The following is a 23738-nucleotide window of genomic DNA, read 5'->3' as shown; positions in this document are numbered from 1 at the left end:
CTTTCCATTTCATCAACACTGTCTGTTGGGAAACCCCTAATTTAAAAAAATTAAGTTGTAGTTTGTTTTACTGTTTCTTCTAAGGATTTGAAAGGTTTCAGCAGCTACATGCATGTATGAGGAGACCCAGAGTGAGGATCTTGGTTACCTATGAGAAATTTAAGTATTCAACTTTGGGTACATTAAGATTTTGTGTTGGATTTGGACTCTAAGCTATAATTTACATAATATGTTTTTCTAGAACATAGTGATTTCTCCTTTTGCTGACTGCCTTAGACTGATGGTGAGAATTTGGGGAAGCCCCTGCTGCTAGTTTTGGTCCCCCTTTCCTGCAAAGGTCTTGTTAAACTTGCACCATCAGCAGGGCCCTACTCTCAGTAGTTTTTTCAGTCGTCTGGGCATCTGCATTTGCTCACTGTTGGAAAGCCATCAGGGGGGCGCCTGGGTGGCGCACGCGGTTAAGCGTCCGACTTTAGCCAGGTCATGATCTCGCCATCCGTGAGTTCGAGCCCCGCGTCAGGCTCTGGGCTGATGGCTCAGAGCCTGGAGCCTGTTTCCGATTCTGTGTATCCCTCTCTCTCTGCCCCTCCCCTGTTCATGCTCTGTCTCTCTCTGTCCCAAAAATAAATAAACGTTGGAAAGCCATCAGGGTCATGCACAGAATGACCAGCTAGGATTACCCATGGTGCCTTTAGTGCTGTTCCAGAATGTGGCAGAGGACTCAGATTTATTTTAGGAAAAATAGAAGTCAATCTTTTCACTGTGTCACTTTTTCTTCAGTTGGCTAAATTGATAGCCAACGTACATATGTATTTCTCTTCTTTATCCCCTGCTGATCTGAGCATACTCCATTCTCATTTACCCTCCTCACATCTGGAGGGTGAGATATGTAAATTGCAGCATGCCACAGCTTAATAAGCCAGTCCCCTTTCAATTGGATTTTCAGCACCCATGTATATTAGCATGTCGAAGATGATAATGTAATTTACATTTTTTCCTGTCATCTTTTAATCTGGCTTCCTGGGGATTTAACTTGTTAAGAATGCCAAGTGCCCAGATAACAGGGGCAGCAGGTTCACTTTGGCTTTCCGTATCTCTTCTTGTCACACAGACTTTTTAAAAAAAATGATAGGATATGTTATTAATTTAATAATCTTAGTATATGTCAATGTGGTAGAAATAGAATAGTCAGTGTTAACACTATAAAATTCTGGAGTCTGGCACTTTTCTTGACCTCTTAAATTTGTATCTTTACTATTAAAGGGAGAATGAAAAGTACTAGGCTTTTGTAGGAAAGCAAAACTGGGTACTTTCTTGGACTTAAGAAAGCATCTGTTTACTATAGAATTGCCATATGGAAATGACTGCGGTAGTTTGAAGAGCAATTTTATTGCTCTTATGTTTTAAGGAAATATATAACTTGTGGTTAAAATAGTTTTCCTGGTTTGTTACTATGAAATTTAAAAATTGTGGTCCAGGAAGACTAGAAAATGCTACTGTAATGTTATCTAGGTATACAACGATGATGAACTATATTGCCAGCATTTTTAATTAAATTGTAGACACCATAAAATTTTCCACAATTAACCATTTTTTTTTTGGCAAAAATTATGATAGGGATTTTGTTTTCTTCCTGTCTAGAATTAGCCCTCCCTAGCCTAGCGCAATGCCTGACAAATAAGAAACTTGTGGTAAATATTTGTTGAGTAAGACAAGTAAGTAAAAGTTAATCCCAAGAAAATATAAGGTTTCTTCAACTTGAGGATGGCCTACAGATGATAAAAGCAAAAGCATATAAAAAGGGCTCAAATATCTTTTTGTACCATGAACGTATTAGATTTTAGCTTTTTCTTGTTTCTCTCCACTTAATTACATATCCTCAGTGAGTCTATGTCACTACTTTTTAGCATTCTGGACTTCATAAATATCATTTTATAATAAGGCTAATGAGGATGTTGGGAATTCTCTTTATGAAGAAGTCTTGGTAGTTTAGGATCTAAATAAAGATATTAAAAATGAGTAATATTCTTTCATTCACTCCGTGCCAGGTCTACTTCTGTGACCCAGGATCCACTGGAGAACCAAACAAGCTTTGGCCTTCATGGAGCTTATGTTCCTCAATGAATAATGAGCAAATGTGTAGTTTAATGTCAGATATTGACTTAGTAGAGAATAGAGAGCGATGGGCTTCTGTTTCTTATCAGTAGGAGGATTCTGTGATGAGGTTACATTGAGCAGAGAACCAAATTAAGCTGTGCAAATACCAGAGGGAAGATATTTGTTGGGGAGAGGGAGTAGCAAGTAGAAAGGCCTGTGACTGAAGCATGCTTGACAGCAGGCGCAGGGAAGTGAGGAAGGCACATGACGAGTGGAGGAACCTGCTGGAACATGGTAGGAGACCAGGGTGCAGAGGGCAAGGTCATGAAGGGTTATAGAAACCATGCAAAGTGTGATAGGAAGCCACTGTAAGCTTGCTTATGGAAGCTTGTACCCTATGTAAAACCAGAATGAACTGTCATCATCTAGATTTTCAGGTTACCTGCACATGACCAATCTTGCTTCATCTATGCTGCTCCTGCCCAGAGGATTTTGTAGTGAGTCCCATACATCATATTATTTTCATCTGCAAGTACTTCATTTTTTGTCTCTGAAAGATAAGGACCCTTTAAAAAGTGAACATAACTACAATACCACTATCACCCCTAAAAAATGACAGTAGCTCCTCAATATCATCAAATATCTAGTCACTATTCATATCTCCCTAGTTTAAACATTATACATATATATATATATATATATATATATATATATATATATGGTATGTGTGTGTGTATATATATATATACATACATATACGTATATGTATACATATATATACACACACACACACCATATATATATATATATATATATATATATATATATATTTTATTATTTTTTTTTTTAACTTGGCTTACTTAATCAGGATCCAAACAAGGTGTTGAATGCATCCCCAGCAGATGTTCTCTGTCCCTTCTGTTTCCTATAAACTGGTAGTTAGATCCAGAGGCTTGATTCGATTAATATTTGACTTTGGGAGGGGGCAAGAATTCTTAGGTGATGTGGTACTACCTATTGTATCACATCAAAAGGCACAGAGTGTCTGTTGTTATGTTTTGTTTTTGTAATGATCCAATGAGGATGATGAGGTGCAGCTCATACAGGAAATATAGAATAAATACTGAATCCTTTCCCTGTATCTACCCCAGTGGGTTTTGAATACGAATGACATCTCTGCCTTACATTTGGGGATTAGTCTGGTTGCTGCACCGAGGATAGACTGAAGGGAGTGTGAGGTGTAATAGCTAGTGGCCCACCCTTAACATCTGTTTTCTCTTTCTTCATTGGTAAGAGAATCCCAAATTTTGATTGGATTCACTGCTGCCTGAAATAAAAGATTGCATTTCCCCAACCTTCTTTGCAGCTATTTGTGTCTGTGTTGATCAGTGAGATGTGAGCGGGACTTCCAAGCATGTATTGACAAAAGCTGACTCAGCATGGAGGTGCTTTGTTTTGTCCTTCTGCCTTTTTTTGGCCTGTAGCCTGGCTGTGAGAAATAGCTGGCATCCTAAGAATTACTCTGCTACATGGGGTGACATTGAGGATAGATACTGTGTGCTAGAATGGTAGAGCAGCAATTTAGGAATTTGGGTCCCTGGTGTCACTGTGGAGCCACCATACCAATCCAGCCTGCCTACTTCCGGATTGGTTTATGATAAAGAAACTTCTGTCTATCTAGTTTAAGTTGCTCTGATTTTGTTCTGTTTCCTGTCATGTGTAGCAGAACTGAACCCTGATTAATACAGGGATAAGAGGCTATTGTAATAGTTTGGGTAAAAGTGGTGGATGATTTGGATTAGGGTGGTGACAGTGAAAGTGTGGGAAGTAGGTAGATAAAGGATATACATTTTTATGGTAGAGCTGTCAGGATTTGTTCATGGATTGGATAAAGGGTGTGAGAAAAGAGTCTAGTTTGATTCATAGTTTTTTGACCAGCACTGACCAAATGGTGGCACCATTTGCTGAGGTAGGGAAAAGTGGAGGGAAAGCAGGTTTGTGAAGCTGGGTGGGAGTAAGGTAGGGAATCAGAAGGATTCAGGGAATATGTTGGTTTTTTTTTTTTTTAGTGTTTATTTTATTTTTGAGAGAGAGAGAGACAGAGCATGAGTTCGGGAGGGGCAGAGAGAGAGGGAGACACAGAACTGATAGCAGGTTCCAGGCTCCACACTGTCAGCACAGAGCCTGATGCAGGGCTCGAACTCACAAACCTTGAAATCATGACCTGAGCCCATCGGATGCTTAACCAACCGAGCCACCCAGGCGCCCCCGGGGAATCTGGTTTTTATATGTTAAGTTGGATCTTCCCTTTAGACATCCAAGTGGAAATACCAAATAGGCAGCTGGACACAATTATCTATGGCAAAAGGGAGATATTGGCTAGAGATGAAGGTTTGAAAATCATGTAAAAGATGACACTTTTCACCAAGAGATGGATGAGCTGATGTTGAGAGTGGGTGTACATAAAGGAGATGCTGGTAAAAGGAGGAGATGCCAACAGAGGATGACACAAAGAGGAAGGGGTGGTCATGAAGTAGGAGGAAAATCAGTAGATTACAGTGCCTTGGAATCACAAATGGATACAGCATTTCAAAAGGGAAGGAGAGATCAATTTTGGATTACGTCCAAAGTTATGGAGAGTCGAATTATAAGGATGTGGAATGAGCCATTGGATTTGGCAACACCATGAGTGACCTTGGCAGAAAGAGTTTCTGTGGAATGTTGTGTACAGAAGCCTAATGGGATGGGTTGAAGAGAGAATGGACAGCAAGGATGTGGTGATATTGAGTGTAAATAATACCTGTGAGCAGTTTTGCTGTGAAGAGTAATTGGAAAAATGGGGCAGTAGCTGGAGGTGGATGTTGGACTCAAAAGTAGATTATTTAATATTTAAGAGGAAGCTACTTATGCTGATGTGTGAATGTTCAATAAAGAGGGAAAACTGATGTTTCAGGAAAATCATGGAGTGAGCTAGAAAGATTGAGATCTAATATATAAGTACAAGGTTTAAGCTTAGCAATAGGAGTGAAGGCAGTGAAGAGTGAAGGGTATAGGTATAGGTGGATTAATAGATCTAGGGGTAACTTGGAAAGCAAAAAGTTACAGAGGAAATTAATTACCTTAAGTGGGCAATTTCTACATGAACCATGAAGTAACCACATTATCATTGTACACTAAGGATAAAAAGGGTCAAAATAAATTTGGAAGTCTCAGATCTCTTTTCACACCAAGGGTCATAGGTCATTCTCTTTGAATAGATGGGGAAATATAGCTACCGCCAGGAAGCTGAGACCCCGCTAAGTCAAATGAAGAGTCACAGTGGTAGAGGATAAGGCCCGTGGTGCCTGACCAGTCTCATTTTTAAACTTATTAGAACTTCAGAGCTGACTCTTCTCTTTTGAAGGATGAGTTTCCGATTGAGAAGATACTTTAACCCTTTGGGGAATTGATAGCATTTTCTGGGGACACCAAGTATTAAATTCACTGAGTCCTAGTCAAATCTAGTTGTAGTTTTACTCTGTGTGAGACATTCTCGCATGAAGTTTAGGAGTGGAGAAAAGGCAAAAAAAAAAGAGGGTTGTGAGGGTTTAACCACATTGGCCATGCTTGCCTTTGCCTCGAGGGTCATTTGCTGCAGGAGAGGACACCATTTTCCTTTGCTGGAGACTTTAAAGGACAGAATTATTGCCATGTTTACTCTCTATAATGGAGCTAATATAAAATCAAGATTCATTTTTTTCTGCTTCTCAGAAAGTTAGATCTTCCATTTTCATATTCTGTTGCTGTTTTTTTAAAGTTTGCGGGCTAGGCAGGTTGGAAGGAAGGCAAATGGACAAAAAGTAGACTGGATGTTTCATCTGGAGAGCATTGTTATAAAAGATAACATTTTAGGAGAGAAAGTGATTCATAGCCATGTCTCTCACAGTAGAGGGGAAAAGCTTGGAATAAATATTTTGTCTCTGAATGGTGACCTGATTGCCCTGAATCTAAATACAGTGGAAGGGAGTATATAAACTAAAGTGATTGCTTAGTTTGAAGGCTGACAGAGTCTCCCCGGGCATTACATCTGAATTAATTTTCAGTCAGTAGAGCAGTATATAATTGTATTTTACATAATCTAATATAGTCATATTAAATATAGAACTTCAGAGATTAGAAGACATTTTTATGGAGTTGTTTAAAGAATTCCTTCATATTCTTTTCTGAGTATGTGAATTGATTATGATAAAAACATGTCATTCAGATCAAACTTTAAATCTTCCTCATTTGGAAATTTGAGAAGTTTGAAAATATCTCTGTGAATATTTCAATTAGCCTTCTCAACTACTTTAGGCTGTCTTCAATTCCTCATAGAACAAGGCAGAGAATGTGTAAATACAGAATAAAATAAGACAAATTACTTTGGGATCACATCTCATTCTGGATTCAGTAGCATCTTTTTTCTTTCTCTCAAATCCTCAGTTAATAGGAAGTTTCCACATGTGCCAGAAGGTTTCTGGTTCCTAATTCCCAACAAAAACTTTGCTTGCTGGGTTTGATCCACTAAGAAAAAATGAAAACAGTACTTATCTCTTTAGGATTCTGATGTAATCAGAGTAGATTATTTCGTTGGTGAATTCTGTGGGGTTTTCTAGGATCAAGTGTGCTTAATGTAATTTGTACTCCCTTATGTCTGAATAGCATAATTTTTGAGCCTGGTATTAACCGTCTACAAACCGGAATCAGTTGAAGAGCTGAGTCCAACAACTCAATTTTAATACATTTCATGAATACTTCCCATTAATTTTTATTACTTGTTCCTACCTTAAGACCTTTACATTTGCAATTCCTCTTTCTGGGAACAATCCATTCCTAGATCTCACTTGACTGGCTCCTTTTGCTGTTCAGGTCTCCACCCAAAGATCACCTCCTCAGGAAATCCTCCTTGGTTGTTCTCACCTAAAGCAGCCCCTTCCAACATTATCACTTTACCATGTTTTATTTTCTTCAAAGCTCTTGTTGCTTTCTGAAATTATCTTGTATTATTGTTATTATTATCATTAGGGTTATCATTATTATTATCTTCACAGTAAGAGGAAACACAAGTTGAGTTTTTCCCATATGCCTTATACAAATCATTATATTTAATACAACATTTTAATGACAGCTAGCATTTAAGGAGTGCTTGCTACTCACCAAATGCTAGATGAAGCATTTACCACCCTCGGCTAGGTCACTGTCCTGTTTGCCTGGACTGTTGCAGAGGCTTCCTAACTGGCCTCGGTTTTCGCATTTTAACCTCTTAGAGTTCTCTGCCCAATAGCAGTTAGTGATCTTTCTAAAACATAAATCAGGTCCATCATGATCAGCTTTCAGCATCAGATGCTTCTGACCTTTTTCGGGTCCCAACTGGCTTACAACGTCTGGCGCGATCTGGCCCCTACAACCTCGCTGCCAGGTCTCTAACCTCTCCTGACCTCTGGCCACTGGCTCCAAGTCACACTTTGCCCAGAGTGCCATCCATCTGCGCATGGTTCAGGTCTCAATTCGCTCAGATCTCTGCTGAAATGTCACTGCTCATAGAGGCCCTTCCCAAGCGTGCCATGTGAAAAAGCAAGCGAACACTCTCCATCCCCTTCTGATGCTTCATTTTTCACCACTCACTACTGCCCAACATTGCGTTACTCATTTCTGTGCACTCAGCAAATATTTTTTGAATGTTTACTGTGTCCTAGGCCCTGTCTAGGCACTGGATATATGAAATCAATACAATAGCCAGAGTCCCTGTTGACGTTGGAGATTCTAGGGACAGGCATATACTAGACTCAACAAATAGGTAAAATATATGCTATGTTGGATGCTTTGGGGGCAACTAAAGCAGGAGGAAAGGCTGGAGAGTGATGCATAGAAGGGGGAGGAGTAAGTTTAAAATAGGACTGTCAGGGAGGCCTCAGTGAGCCTTGCAAAGTCCTGAAGGAGGTGAGGGAGTGAGCTATATGAGTAAATAGAGGAAAGCGTGTTCTACACAGAAAGAACATTGGGTTTGAAGGCTCTGGAGGAGGAGCAGTTCTAGCATGTTCAAGGAGCAGCAAGGATGCCTGTTGTGGAGCAGAGTGAGCAATCAGGGGAGAGGCTCTGGCCAGAGAAGTGATTTGAGCACCAGGCTGTAGCATTCACAGGCCTCATCCTGGGACACTGAGCAGAGGAACAACCTGAGCCAGGCCCCTGGGGCCCTTGTGTGGAAAACAGACTGTCAGGGAACAAGAGCTGAAGTAGATAGAGTCCATTTGCCCAGGAAAGATAGGAATGGCGAGGACCAGGTGGCAGGGCAGAGATGAGAAGTGATCATGTTCTGGATGTGTTTGAAAGGTCAGTTCTACAGAATTTACTGAGAAATTGAGAAATAGAGTAATCAAGAATGCCTCATTCCAGGGTTTCCAATCCAGGCCCCTGGAACAATGGAGATAGCAGTTCTGAGACAGGGAGGCAGTGAGGAAACAGACCATGAGCAGGACCTCAGATGGCATCATGGAGGCTTTGTGGGTATGAGAAAAAGGCTTCCCCTCTGGGCAGATGTAGTTGGAGCCAGCAGAGTGGGCTGGATTTCGGCCCCAATCCTCCTCGACGGGGTGTCTGTGCCAGTGGCATTAATCTGCTTAAGTTTGTGACGTACATCCAGTGAGATGCTGACTGGGCAGCTGGGTGTGAGTCTGGAGTTCAGGGAGACAGAGAGACTGCAGGTGCACAGGGCTCTGTCACACGAGCATTCCTGACTCTTTTATCTTTATATTTCTTTTTATATGTATTACATTGTATATTAGATATGCTTTATTAACTTTCCACGATCTCCATTGTTATGTAAGCTTGAAGTGATCCGTGTCTGTGTTTCCTGCTTCATTTGCAAACCGAGCTCCGTACCTGGTCCCTGAACACTTAATAAAACATGGTTGAATAGATAAACTAATCAGGGAGACCACTGCTTTATACTCGTCCTGTGGGTTACGTGAGATGGAGTGCACCCCCAGGTTTATATATCAATCTATATGTCAGACATCCCCATTCCCACTCTATACTGAAAGCCCAAAGCGAGTTTTTCTAAAACCTCCACCTTTTATTACCATTTACTACATGATTACTGAAAGGAAATTTAAATTCGATGTGGACTTGACATTTACCAATATTGCCTTGCTGCTAAATGATGGGAAAACTTAAAATGAAAAAAAAAAAAAGCCTGGTTTAGATAACAAATTCCTCTCATAGCAACTTTTGAGCTTCTGGTCTATTCTTGGGACTGTTAATACTTTCCTTTTATATTTAGTTTTGTTTGTTGGTGAACATTCCATTTTTACTTTTTCTTTGGTACATTGAGGATGAGAGTTCTATTTTCCTATCTTATGAAATGTCGTGAAGGGGCAATTTAATTCAGCATTTCTGTTGCATTTAAATCCAAGACTGGGGAAGATATATGCCTTGGACCTCAGCATTTTTATTTAGAATTGTCAGTGATGGCCTTGCATGACAGATGAGGTTTATTTTATTTAAAAATTTTTTTTTAATGTTTTTATTTATTTTTGAGACACAGAGAGACAGAGCATGAGCAGGGGAGGGGCAGAAAGAGAGGGAGACACAGAATCCGAAACAGGCTCCAGGCTCCGAGCTGTCAGCACAGAGCCCGACATGGGGCTCGAACAGATGAGGTTTAAATTGGGCTATGTATCAGTTAGTTATTGTATATAGTAACAGACCACGCCCGAACCCATTGGTTTCAAATAATAAATATTATTGCTCACGAGACTCTGGTTCAGCTGGTCTTGACTGGGCCCACTCATGTGTTGGGTAGGCAATTCTGCTCATCTGGGTTGGGCTCTCTCACATATCTGGGGCTATAGGCTGGTCTGGCATGGCTTACATGTCTGGGACATCCGGGCTTTCATCCTGCAATAAGCTGGATGGTGTTTATTCACATGGCAGTGACAGGGTTCCAAGAGCAAGACTGGAAATGCCCAAGGCTTCTTGAGGTCTCAGCTTGGAACTAGCACAGCATCATTTCTGCCACATTCCATTGGTCAAAGCATGGGATGGAGAAATAGACTGGCTGCACTCATGATGGAGAAGCTGCAAAGTCATGTTGCAGATTATGGGCTTAGAGAGACCATAAATTGGAGCCATTAATATAATGGCTTGAAGGATAAATAGGTCTAGAAAGAGGATGTGAGGAACTGGTGTGAACTTCCTCTGATCTAAAGAAAAATGTGCTTTGGGGCCTGGGTGGCTCGTCCTTGTTAAGCATCTGACTTTGGCCCAGGTCATTATCTCATGGTTTGTAAATTCAAGTTCCACATGAGGTGAGCTTGAGCCCTGCTTGGGGTGATCACGAGGCCCTCTTGGGGTGAACATGAGCCCCTTTGGGTAAAACATGAGCCCCACTTCAGGTGAGCCTGGTTGTCTCCCTCCCCCCTCCCCTCTCCCCCCCTCTCCCCTCCCCCCATCTCTCTCTTCCTCTCTCTCTCTCTCCCCACTCTGTCCCTCCTGGGATTCTCTCTCTCTCTCATTCTCTCTCTGCCACTTGCTCACTTGCACCCTCAATCTTTCTCAAGAAAGAAAGAAAGAAAGAAAGAAAGAAAGAAAGAAAGAAAACTTGACCCTTGACTGGTTTCCATCTCACCTCCTAAACACATGAAGCATAAACTTCTCCTGACTTGTAAATGTTGACACTTGAACTGTTCCCTTTCTCTCAGCAAAGAGTATCTCATTGAAAGTACATCTATAATTGTCTTGAGAAGCTTTCACAGAGTATATTAAGTTGTTTTGCAAGATAGCTGGCATATGGCCATATTTCTTGCACAGTTATCTTGATCATGTTGGCATTTCCACAAATAATGATTGTACCCTTCTGTCTTAGGATTATGCCCATATGTTGACCTGCATAACTGAAAGAGAAAAGTTTATTGTACCCATCAAAGCTAGAGGTGCACGAGCCATCCTAGATTTTCCTGACAAGCTGAATTTTTCCACTTGCCCTGTCAAATACAGCACTCAGAAGATTCTGCTGGTACGAAACATTGGCAACAAAGATGCTGTGTTTCGCATCAAAACTCATAGGTATGCATTCCTTCAGTTCTTGGTTTTGATTGATTATAGCTAAATCGAGTCATCGCAAGTAATTTGCTGGAATAGCATTCAGGGTAGAATTGCTTGTTACAGTCTCTGGCTGGAAGGCAGAGAGACCGTACTGAGGTGGGCCAAACTTCCTCTTCAGCCAGAGAGGAAACTGAAATTCAAGGTTACCTTTGAGTGACCTCGGGTTTAGGTAAAGATGTTTTTCTGAAATGTTGATAAAAGTCTTTCTATTTAGCATAGAAAAAATCTATTAATAAATATTTGCGTTTTGACAGGGAATTTTTTAACTGGCTGTATATCAGTTTTATGTTGCTAATGTAGCAAGTTATCACAAACTTACTGGATTAAAGCATCAAATTTATTATCTGGTATTTCAGTAGACCAGAAACCTCACTGGGTCAAAACTCAAGTGTGGGTGGGCCTGTGTTCTTTTCTGGAGGCTTTAAGGAGAATCCATTTCTTTGCCCTTTCCAGATTCTGGGGGCCACCCACATTCCTTGCTTCATGTGCCACATTCCTTGGCTGAAAAAAAAAAAGGGAAAAAGTGTAGTAGCTGCTTCATAGGGTTGTTGTGAGGAATAAATGAATCGTTAAATGTAACCTGTTCACACACAGAGGGTGCCTGGCTGGCTCAGTCCATAGAGCAAGTAACTCTTGATCTCAGGGTCATGAGTTCAAGCCCCACATTGTGTACAGAGTTTACTTTAAAAATAAATAAATAGGGGCGCCTGGGTGGCTCAGTCAGTTGAGCGTCCGACTTTGGCTCAGGTCATGATCTCACGGTTCGTGAGTTCAGGCTCCTCGTCGGGCTCTGTGCTGACAGCTCAGGGCCTGGAGCCTGCTTTGAATTCTGTGTCTCCCTCTCTCTCTGCTCCTCCCCTACTCACACTCTGTCTCTCTCTCAAAAATAAATAAAGATTAAAAAAATTTTTTTAATAAATAAATAAACAAACAGACTGTTGGTACATAGAAAGTGCTATCTAACTAGTGGGTTTTGTTGTTGTTGTTGTTGTTGTTGTTGTTGTTGTTGTTGTTGTTGTTTTTCTTCAGATGAACTATTACCAATGTATACAATACAGTGTTACATGACAAAGGGGGATTTGGACTGCAGATATAATTAAGGCTGCTAATCAGCTGACCTCAAAATGGGGGAAATTATCCTGGATTATCTGGGTGGGCCCGTGTGTCCTTTAAAATAGAAGAGGGAGGCAGAAGAGTTCACAGAGATGAAAGTTAAATAGAACTCCACCTGCATTGACCTTGAGGATGAGAAGACTGAGGCATAGTTGTACAACTATACAGGTTGTACAGCTTTGCTCAAGAGCACATAGATAGTAAGGGAAGGAGAGGAATTTATTCTGGTTATTTATGGAGTAGCTATAGTGTGGTAGACACCAAAACGATGGCACAGCCCTTGCTCTTGAGGAATTCCCTGACTAGATGGGTAAGAACGATTGTCATGGGGCATATGCATGGTGTTAAATCAGTGGGGCCATAACAAGAATGACCAGATTGGGAAGACAGGAAGCAGAGGGTCAAGTTCTTTTCTATGAATTTGTAAGAAGTAATGTGTGTATTGGTCTGGATTGTGAACTCATTTTCAGAAAGGTATTATCTATGGAATCCTTTGCAAGTTAAGGGCATGTCTCTCCAGAAAGGATTAGCATTTGCTTCCGCTTAGTTCCTAAAGGTTAGACTGTGTAGATTTCTCTTCTGGTAATTGTTGGCTTAGCGGTTCCTGGACTGATAATGTATAGTCAAACCTCAAACCTGCATAAGACACATGTCCAGAGTTATGAATTCTCTAGAGAAACTTTGTTTCCTTCACTTAAATCAAAACAGACATTTTTCCTTGTGCTAATGGGAGAATGTTTTAGTCCTTTAAGTTTCCCCAGTGTATGTGGGGATTTTCTTACCCGTCCCCTGACTTAACAGTCTCAAGGTTTTGTCTCCTGCTCTAGCAGGGCTATTAAAACCTAGGCTTCGGGAGGAGTTAAGATGGAAGAGAAGTAGGCAGACGGTGGGCTGTCCTTGTCCCTCAAACACAGCTCTGTTGAGGTCACATCATTTGGAATATTCAGGAATTCAATCTGTGGACTGGCAGAAGGCTCTCTGTGGTTGCAGGGAGACAGTATGACAGGTGCGGGGTGTGTGGAAATGAATTGGAGAAGAGAAAAACGGCAGTGCTGCAAAGAGGGAGGGAACCTATCCACAGAGAGACAAAAGTGAGGAAGGAGTTGAGAGAGTGCGGCATCAAGTTCATACAAGAGGAAAACCTCTCCAGATCACGTACTGCGGAGAGAGAAGTACTGCGTGTCACAGGTTTTTTGTTTTGTTTTGTTTTTTTTCAAACAGCATTTGGAGCTCAAACTCAGGTTTTGGAAGTATGCGACTTTGGAGCAGAGCTGTGGTGTGCACTCCTGGGGAGAGGGAGGGAGCTGGCTTGAGAGTGCATAGCATGGTGTGGGGATCTCCGGGTACACTGGGAAAGAACATTCTCCTTCGTGGAGTACTTTTGGAAAAGGGTATATTGCCTGTCCAAGGACAAAAGACCATGTAGGTGCCAGCAAAAGGCCTTTCATTGGCAGGGGACAGGGCGTATGACCTTTTTGCTGCTTTTAGCGGTGCTACATCATAGAGTCCTTGCACCATGCAGGCGTGGGGCTGTTTTTCAGCAACAGAGGACTTAAGACACAGCGTGAAGAGCCTCTACTCGAGAGGCAGTTTGCGCAGTGCCAGGTCCTTTAAGACTTTGGGTTTTGAATCCCAGGTGTGCACCAAAGAAAAAATGCAGGAAAGCTGTGGCACAGGGCTCACTATTCTAGGAGGGCTGCTTGAACAGCAGGGGGTGTGAGATCCCCTGTCTGGGAATGAAAGATTGGGGTGGTGCCATTTTTCCCTCAACACTAACACAGTGGGACTTGAGGGAGCAGCACAGCGACCTCCAGTGGAGGTGGGACCCCCTTACATCAAACCTGCCCCTCTGTGCCTGGCAACTGCTTATTTACTGGAGCAAGGTTGACTCTGAGCCTACAAGGGGCATTTCCTCCGGAAGACCAGCACAGCCAGCACCTGGCATGCACCATGTGTACTGAAAATCAAGTGCTTCAAAACAACCCCTGCAGTTCTGGTGGAAATAGAACCAGACTTACCTTTTTCCTCCACTTCTTTTTCTTTCTTTTTTTCTTTTGGAATCAGTCTCATAGCTTCTTCTTATTTTTTTGTTTGTTTTTCCTTTCCTTTTCTCTTTTTATAACTCAGTCTTCTTTTTTTCTTTTTCTTTCTTTCTTCTGCTTTGAAATCAGACTTATAGTTTTTTTGATTCTCTGGTGGTGTTGTTGTTGTTTCCTTTCCTTTTCTCTCTCTCTCTCCCTTTTTTTTTTTTTTTTTTTTTTTTTGGATCTGGCTTTCCCCTCTTTTTGCCAGGCTTATTTTAGCAAACAAATCAAAGAACACCTAAAGATCCAAACACTCTCCACTGCAAGCAGGGAGGAGCTCTGCAGAAGACTGACCAGTGGGATAGAGCAGCCAAAATAGTGCACGCAGCATACACCAGAAACACTTCTGGAAGTTCCAGGCCCTGGACAGAGCATGACCCCTTTTTAAGATAGCATTACTCTCAGTTGCAGGAAACATAACATGCTATTAAAACACACAAAAGACAGAAACTTAGCCAAAATGATAAGATGGAGGAATTCTCCCCAAAAGAAAGGTCAAGAAGAAATCACAGCCACGGACTTGCTCAAAACAGATATAAGCAACATATCTGAACAAGAATTTAGAACAAGAGTCATAAGACTACTATCTGGACTTGAAAAAAGCATAGAAGACACCGGAGAAACCCTTACTGCAGAGATCAAAGCTGGAAAAACTAGTCAGACTGAACTTTTAAAAATGCTATAACTGAGATGCAAAACTGAATGAATATAGTCACAATGAATTGAAGAAGCAGAGGAGAGAATAGGTGATATAAAAGATAAAATTATGGGAAAAAATAAAGCTGAAAGTAAGAGGGAAAGGAAAGTATTATATCATGAAGGAAGACTTAGAGAACTTAGTGATTCCATATAACAAGACAATATCTGTATCATAGGAGTCCCAGAAGAAGAGTGGGAAAAGGGGACAGAAGGTTTATTTGAAAAAATTATAGCTGAGAATTTCACTAATCTGGGGAAGGAAACAGGCATTCAAATTCAAGAGGCATAGAAAACTCTTCTGGAAATCAACAAAAACAGGTAACACCATGACATATCATAGTGAAACTTTCAAAATACAAAGATAGAATTCTGAAAGCAGCTATGGACAAAAGGTCCTTAACCTACGTAAGGTTAGCAGCAGACCTGTCCACAGAAACTTGGCAGGCCAGAAGGGAGTGGCAGGAGATATTCAATGTGCTGAATGGGAAAAATATGCAGCCAAGAATTCTTTATCCAGCAAGGCTATCATTCAAAATAGAAGGAGAGGTAAAAAGTTCCCCAGACAGGGGCGCCTGGGTGGCTTGGTCGGTTAAGCGTCCAACTTTGGCTCAGGTCATGATCTCGCAGTCTGTGAGTTCGAGCCCCGCGTCGGGCTCTGTGCTGACAGCTCAGAGCCTGGAGCCTGTTTCCGATTCTGTGTCTCCCTCTCTCTCTCTGCCCCTCCCCTGTTCATGCTCTGTCTCTCTCTGTCTCAAAAATAAATAAACGTTAAAAAAAAAAAAAGTTCCCCAGACAAACAAAAACTAAAGGGCTTCATGACTACTAAATCAACCCTGCAAGGAATTTTAAGGGGGACTCTCTGAGTGGAGGAAAAAAAAGAAGAGCAAAGACTACAAAGGATCAGAGAACATCACAGAAACACCAAGTATACACGTAACACAGTGGCACTAAACTCATATCTTTCAGTAATCACTGTGAATGTAAATGGAGTAAATGATCCAGTCAAAAGACATGGAGTACCAGAATGAACAAAAAAAAAAAAAAAAAAAAGAAAACAAGATTCATCTATATGTTGCCTACAAGAGACTCATTTTAGATCTAAAGACACCTGCAGATTGAAAGTGAGGGGAGGGAGAAACATCTATGATGCCAATGGATGTCAAAAGAAAGCTGGAGTAGCCTTACTTATGTCAGACAAACTGGATTTTAAACCAAAGACTGTAGCAAGAGATGAAGAAGGGCATTTTATCATAATTAAGGGATCTATCCATCAAGAAGATCTAATAATTGTAAATATTTGTGCCCCCAACTTGAAAACACCCAAGTGTATACATTAATAACAAATTCATTGATAATGATACCATTATCAATGGTATCAATTTAATACCCCACTTACAGTAATGGACAGATCATCTAAGCAGAAAATCAACAAGGAAACAATGGCTTTGAATGACACACTAGACCAGATGGACTTAACAGATATTTTCAGAACATTTCATCCTAAAGCAGCAGACTACACATTCTTCTCGAGTGCACATGGAACATTCTCCAGAATAGATCACATACTGGGTCACAAATCAGCCCTCAACAGGTACAAAAAGATTGAGATCATACCATGCATGTTTTCAGATCACAAGGCTATGAAACTTGAAATCAATCACAATAAAAAAATTGGAAAGCCCTCAAATATGTGAAGGTTAAAGAACATCGTACTGAAGAATGAATAAGTTAACCAGGAAATTAAAGAAGAATTAAAAAAATAATGGAAGGGAATGAAAATGAAAACATGACAATCCAAACCCTTTGAGATGCAGCAAAGGCAGTCCTAAGGGGGAAGTATATTTTAATTCAGGCCTATGTCAAGAAGCAATCTAACCTTACACCTAAAGGAGCTAGAAATGGAACAGCAAGTAAAGCCTAAAGCCACCAGAAGAAAGGAAATAATAAAGATTGGAGCATAAATAAATGATATAGGAACAACAACAGCAAAACCCCCAGTAGAACAGATCAATGAAACTAACAGCTGGTTCTTTGAAAGAATGAACAAAATTGATAAACTCCTAGCCAGACTTATCAAAAAGAAAAGAGAAAGGATCCAAATAGATGAAATCATGAATGAAAGAGGAGAGATCACAACCAACACCAGAGAAATACAAACAATTCTAAGAGAAACAGGAAAAATTATATGCCAACAAACTGGGAAATCTGGAAGAAATTAACAAATTCTGACTCTCACACACTACCAAAAGTGAAAAAGAAGAAATAGAAATTTGAGCAGACCCATAACCAACAGAGATTGAATTAGTTATCAAAAATCTCCCAAAAAACAAGAGTCCTGGGCCAGATAGCTTCCCAGGGGAATTCTACCAGACATTTAAAACAGAGTTAATACCTCTTCTTCTCAGACTGTTCCAAAAAATAGAAATGGAAGGAAAGCTTCATTCTATGAAGCCAGAATTACTTTGATTCCAAAACCAGATAAAGATCCCCCCTAAAAAGGAGAATTACAGGCCAATATCCTTGATGAAACTGGTTGCAAAAATTCTCAGCAAGATGCTAGCAAATCAAATTCAACAGTACATTAAAAGAATTATTCACCATGATCAAGTGGGATTTATTCCTGGGCTACAGGGCTGGTTCAATACTTGCAAATCAATCAATAAAAGATATACCATATTAATGAAAGAAAGGGTAAGAACCACATGATCCTCTCAATAGATGCAGAAAAAGCATTTGACAATATATAGCATCCTTTTTTGAAAGAAAGTAGATACCCTCAAAAAGGAAGATAAAGGCCATATATGAAAGGCTCACAGCTAATATCATCCTCAGTGGGGAAAAACTGAGAACTTTGCTCCTAACATCAGGGACGCAAGAGAGATGTCTACTCTCACCATTGTTGTTCAAGATAGTACCGGAAGTCCTAGCCTCAGGAGTCAGACAACAAAAAGAAATAAAAGGCATTCAAATTGGCAAGGAAAAAGTCAAACTTTCACTCTTCACAGACAGCATGGGCTCTATATGGAAAACCTGAAAGACTCCATGAAAAAAATGCTATAACTGATAGGTGAATGCAGCAAAGTTGCAGAATATAAAATTAATGTACAGAAATTGGCTGCATTTCTATACACCAATAATGAAGCAACAGAAAGAGAAATCAAGGAATCATTCCTGTTTACAAGTACACCCCAAACCATAAAATACCTAGGAATAAGCCTAACCAAAGAGGTAAAAGATCTATATCCTGAAAACTATAGAAAGCTTATGAAAGAAATTGAAGAAGACAGAAATGGAAAACCATTCAATATCCATGGATTGGAAGAACAAATATTGTTAAAATGTCCATACTATGCAAAGCAATCTGCACATTCAGTGAAATCCCTATCAAAATAACACCAGCATTCTTCACAGAGTTAGAACTAACAATTCTAAAATTTGTATGGAACCAGTAAAGACCCCGAATAGCCAAAGAAATCCTGAAAAAGAGAAACAAAGCTGGAGGCATCACGATTCTGGACTTCATGCTGTATTACAAAGCTGTAATCATCAAGACAGTATGGTACTGGCACAAAAACAGACACATAGGTTAATAGAACAGAATAGAGAACTCAGAAATGGACACACAAATGTATGGCCAACTAATCTTTGACAAAGCAGGAAAGGATATCCAATGGAAAAAAGACAGTTTCTTCATCACATGGTGTTGGGAAAACTGGACAGCAACATGCAGAAGAATGAACCTGGACCACTTTCTTACACCATACACAAAAATAAATTCAAAATGGATGGAAGACCTAAATGTAAGATGGAACCATCAAAATCCTAGAAGAAAAAAATGGGCAACAACCTCTTTGACCTTGGTCATAGCACCTTCTTACTAGACATGTCTCTGGAGGCAAGGGAAACAAAAGCAAAAATGAACATTGGGACCTCATCAAGATAAAAAACTTCTGCACAGTGAAGGAAACAATCAGCAAAACTAAAAGGCATCCAATGAAATGGAAGAAGATATTTGTAATAGACATATTGGATAAAGAGTTAGTAGTCAAAATCTATAAAGAACTTATCAAAATCAATACCCAAAAACCAAATAATCCAGTGACTAAATGGGCAGAAGACATGAATAGACAGTCTTCCAAAGAAGATACCCAGGTGGCCAACAGACACACGGAAAGATGCTTACTATCACTCATTATCAGGCAAATGCAAATCGAAACCACAATGAGATACTACCTCACACCCTTCAGAATGGCTAAAATTAACAACTTAGGCAACAACAAATATTGGTGAGGATGTGGAGAAAGGGGAACTCTTTTGCACTGTTGGTGGGAATGCAAACTGGTGCAACATCTCTGGAGAACAGTATGAAGTTACCTGAAAAAATAAAAAACAGAACTACCCTACATCCCAGTAATCAAAATACTAGGTATTTATCCAAAGGATACAAAAATGCTTCGAAGGAGCACATGCACCTCAATGTTTATAGCAGTGCTATCAACAATACCCAAATTATGGAGAGAGCCCAAATGTCCATCGACTGATGAATGGATAAAGAAAATGTGGTGTGTGTATGTGTGTGTGTGTGTGTGTGTGTGTGTGTGTGTGTGTGTGTGTGTGTACACACACACAATGGAATATTACTGGGCATTCAGAGAGAATGAAATCTTGCCATTTGTAACAACGTGGATGGAACCAGAGTGTATTATGCTAAGTGAAATAAATCAGTCAGAAAAAGGTAAATATTTGATTTCACTCATATGTGGAATTTAAGAAATGAAACAAATGAAAATAGGGTAAGGGAAGGAAAAATAAGATAAAAACAGACAGGGAGACAAACCCATAAGAGACTCTTAAATATAGAGAACAAACTGCGGGTTGCTGGAGGGGGGTGGCTGTGGGATGGGCTAAAATGGGTGATGGGCATTAAGGAGGGCATTTATTGGGGTTAAGCATTGGATGTTATATGTAAGTGATGAATCACTAAATTTCCTGAAACCAATACTACACTATATGTTAACTAACTTGAGTTAAAATAAAACAAACAAACTAAAATGACCAGGGCTTTAAGGTTATTGAGAATCCAGGTCAGACCTAGCATTAGCTCAGTGACTAACTGCTCTGGTTCTTAGCTTCCTCTTTGTTTTTAAATCCTGTAGATTTGCCTTTTTTTAATGCATGCTCAGCTGCACATTTATATAGGTTATATTTTATCCAGTCTTTCTAGGTATTTTCTGGTGGAAGAGCTTTCAGGTTACATGTTCTGCCATATTGTAGGTGGTAGGGCTGCCATAATGTGGGTGGAAGGCACATCCCTTGGGAAGGGATTTGTGTTTATTGTTCACAGGAGCATCCCAGGAGCATCACTATCTCTGGACAGTTTTATGTAGGTCTAAGTTTATGTCTGGTATCCTATTTCTCCTGGTTGAAAAACTACTTTTAATATTTCTCGTAGCACAGCTCTATTGGAAATTCTCTCTGTTTTGTCTATTTGAAAGAAAGTATTTTGCCCTCATTTTTGAAATGTATTTTCTCTACACTTTAGAATTCTGGGCTGACAGTTCTGCATAATTTTTTCAGGAGTTTAAAGATGTCATTTCATTGTCTTTTGGCTTACATTTTTCTTAAGAGAACCCTGCCATAACTCTTATCTTTGTTCCTCTGTACATAACTATGTCTTTTTTCTTGGGCTGCCTTTAAGATTTTGTGTTCATATTTGATTTTTAGCAATTTGAATAAGATATGTCTAGATGTGGGTTTTGTTTTTGTCTTTGGTCTTGTTTTAAGGATTTTGTTTTGCTTTTGTTTAGTTTTGGTTTCCATCCTGCATGAGGTTCCAAGCTTCCTAGATCTTTCATTATTTTTGGAAAATCTCAGCCATTAACTCTTCAAACATTTTTTTCTGTTCCATTCTTTCTTGCTGTTTCTTCTGCCTGGCGGGAAGTTCTGTCTGCCATGGGTATAATGGTCTGTACCTTTCCCGTCTCCCCTGAGGGCGGGTGGATTGTCCATCTTTAGATTTCAGGCTACTTGTTTGCTCTGCAACATCTCCTTTCTGATTCGTTCGAGAAAAGTTGTGATTTTATTGTTTAGCTGGCTTTTCTTCATTGTTAGGGTGGGCAACCTCTTTCTAGCTTTCTGCATCCCAGGTAGAAGCAAGACCCATTGAGCTAATTTATAAGTCAACCAGCAAAGGCAAAGGCAAAGTTCTTTTGAAGATTAGTGTCTTTTGACATTGTCCATAAGGGCCTATAGAGACTTTGCCATCTTGTGAGATTCACAGAGTTCGACTGAAGGAGAAAGAAGCAGGTTAACTGGCTCACCATGAGTTAGAAAGCATGAACCTTTTTTTATTTAAAAGGGCCTTCCACAACCACGTTCCATAATACACATTAAAAACTTCCTGTTACACTGGTATTTTTCCTGTGAAAAATAAAATCCACTTAAGGTGGAAAACCAGGTGCAGGCAGCATATCTTCCTGGAATGTTTGACTGAATCCCGAAAACTACACATAAATGGAACTTATTATATATCATAGCCATACAAAAGTGAAGCAAAATCACTGCATGGATTTCATAGTGTGAAGTTGCATGACAAGATCTAAAACTTTTCTATCCATATAACTATGAATGCCAGTCATCTTCTCCGAATATAGAAATACTTGCAAGGTAAAATGGTAAGTCCACTCAAGGACTAGCTAGTAATCATAATGACATCAGAAACTCTAGTCCAACATTCCCATTTTACAGATGATGGAAATAAGGCCTGATAAGGGAAATGGCTTATCCAAGTTCCCCCAGTAAATTAATAGAAAAAGCCTAGATCAGAACTAACATGGGCCAGTTCTGGGCTTACTTACCCTCAGATCCACTCCTTGCCCTTCCCAGGCTCTATTCAGTATCTCTGGGCTGTTAGCCTTCCTAGCTGCTTAGGCCAGCTGGATTCCTGTTGGGTTTGACCACTGAGGGGAAAGGGGGAGGGCACTAGAAGGAGATTGCAGGGTAGCAAACAGCCAGGGCATTTCTCCTCCTCCCTCTCAGACTTCAGCAGAGTCCCCAGCAGTGAACCATCTCCTCTCTGGTTCTAATTGTCAGCAGAGCAGCCTGCCGTGGTTTCAACTTCTTCCAGGTCCCCAGGATCTGATAACACTTCCTCCTCTTCTTGTGTCTCCAACCCAGGAGTGGAAATGGCTAACTGCTGTTACTAACCCCTGAGGAATCTCGCCATCTTAAGTTGGGCTTCTCATCTCTCTCATCAATCTCTCAAATTCCCTGTTTGCAAATATTTTTGCTTTTCTGTTTAGATATAGTATCTATTCATGATACAGTAATTTCATGTTCTTTCCACAAAATTGTATTTTCCAACCATGCTTTCAATTTTGTGAGCTACCCCAAATCCTTCCAATAAATTCCTTTTCTGTTTAAGTTAGCCAGAGTTGGTTTCTTTTGTTTTCGACTGAGAACCTTGCTGGCTACAATGAGAAAGGATGTAATTGAACTTGTGGTCACATTGCATTGAATCAGAATCTTGGGGAGATGCCCTGACAAGCATCCTTTCTAAAAAATGCACAGGTGGTTTTGTTGCCCCCACAGGGGTGAGGACCACTCTTTCAGTTAATATGATTGCCAATAGACATGGGAGGGCAATGGATATACTGTGAGACTTTGCAGTGAAAAAACCTAGGGTCTCCTGTTTGGTCCCGTTTAGAGTCAATACACAGTTAGAAACAGTATCTCATGGGAAATTCTTTAAAAAACAGATCATATTCTTTTTATTGAAATAACGATTTAATTAATGGCTAAGTTTATAAATGGTTGGGTTCATATAAATTTTAAAAATAAAACTTTATTTGCCTGTCTGTTGCCCTCATTAGAATATGAGCTTCTCAAATGCAAAGGTTGTATCTAACTCTTTTCATTTGTATTTTCCTAGCATCAAATATAGTGCCTAGAAGAAATAAGTGCTCAATAAATGTTTATAGGATGCCTATCCAACCGTATATCACAAAGGCAAAGCTACAGCTATAAACCTGTACAATAATTTAAAGTAAAAAAAAATGCTCCCAGTACTATAAAATAGGCATAATGGGTTTTATATGAATAAAAGGAGTTGCAATGTACTGTAAAATATACAGAGAACATAAACAATTACTCTTCAACTTTATTACAGATTTGATGTGCAAGTCTAGTAGGTACCAGAATCATGTTGACTCTTAAAGTAAGATTAATTTTGGAAGGTGCAATAGAAAAGTTTAGGAAGCAATCTCAAACTCTAAAACCTCAGGTTAGGAATCAGCTAATAAGAAAGATTATCTGAAGAAAACATACTAATATTATATTCCATATTTAATATAACAGCTAATCTTGACCTTTTGCTAAAATATTGAATCTAAATTGAACCAGAGTATTAGTTTTCAAGAGAAGTTTATAGGGAATTGAACGAAAACTCAAAATCTTTGTTATGTCTCCTGATTTTTCACGAACTTGGGTTCTGTCCCTAATCAAGCACTCAGTATTAATGAGAATATTATATCAAAACCAAACATTTTGATAGACAGAGCCAGCCTTATGCCCTTGAGAGACAATGCCTTTTACCTCTTAGTTAAGAGCATTTTCTGATACTTGATA

At 39.9% G+C, this 23738-nt stretch overlaps 1 protein-coding gene across 9 annotated transcripts in view; it reads left to right on the top strand.

Moving 5' to 3' along the window:
- HYDIN (HYDIN axonemal central pair apparatus protein) overlaps positions 1–23738 on the top strand; it is a 438409-nt gene that overhangs the window by 120105 nt on the left and 294566 nt on the right. For 8 of the 9 annotated variants that reach the window (XR_008293813.1, XM_053211099.1, XM_053211098.1 and 5 more), the window contains one exon: positions 10979–11178. The exons of the other annotated variant lie outside the window; for it this stretch is intronic. Coding sequence is in view for 7 of the 8 variants with exons in the window: in XM_053211099.1 (XP_053067074.1) it covers positions 10979–11178 (200 nt within the window). In the remaining variant the exon portion in view is untranslated. The remainder of the gene's footprint in view (positions 1–10978; positions 11179–23738) is intronic. 9 annotated transcript variants of the gene reach the window in all.

Source organism: Acinonyx jubatus, chromosome E2, assembly GCF_027475565.1.
Source record: "Acinonyx jubatus isolate Ajub_Pintada_27869175 chromosome E2, VMU_Ajub_asm_v1.0, whole genome shotgun sequence".
NCBI lineage: Eukaryota > Metazoa > Chordata > Mammalia > Carnivora > Felidae > Acinonyx > Acinonyx jubatus.
The sequence above is the reverse complement of the archived record's forward strand: the minus strand, read 5'-3'. Positions and strand labels throughout refer to the sequence as shown.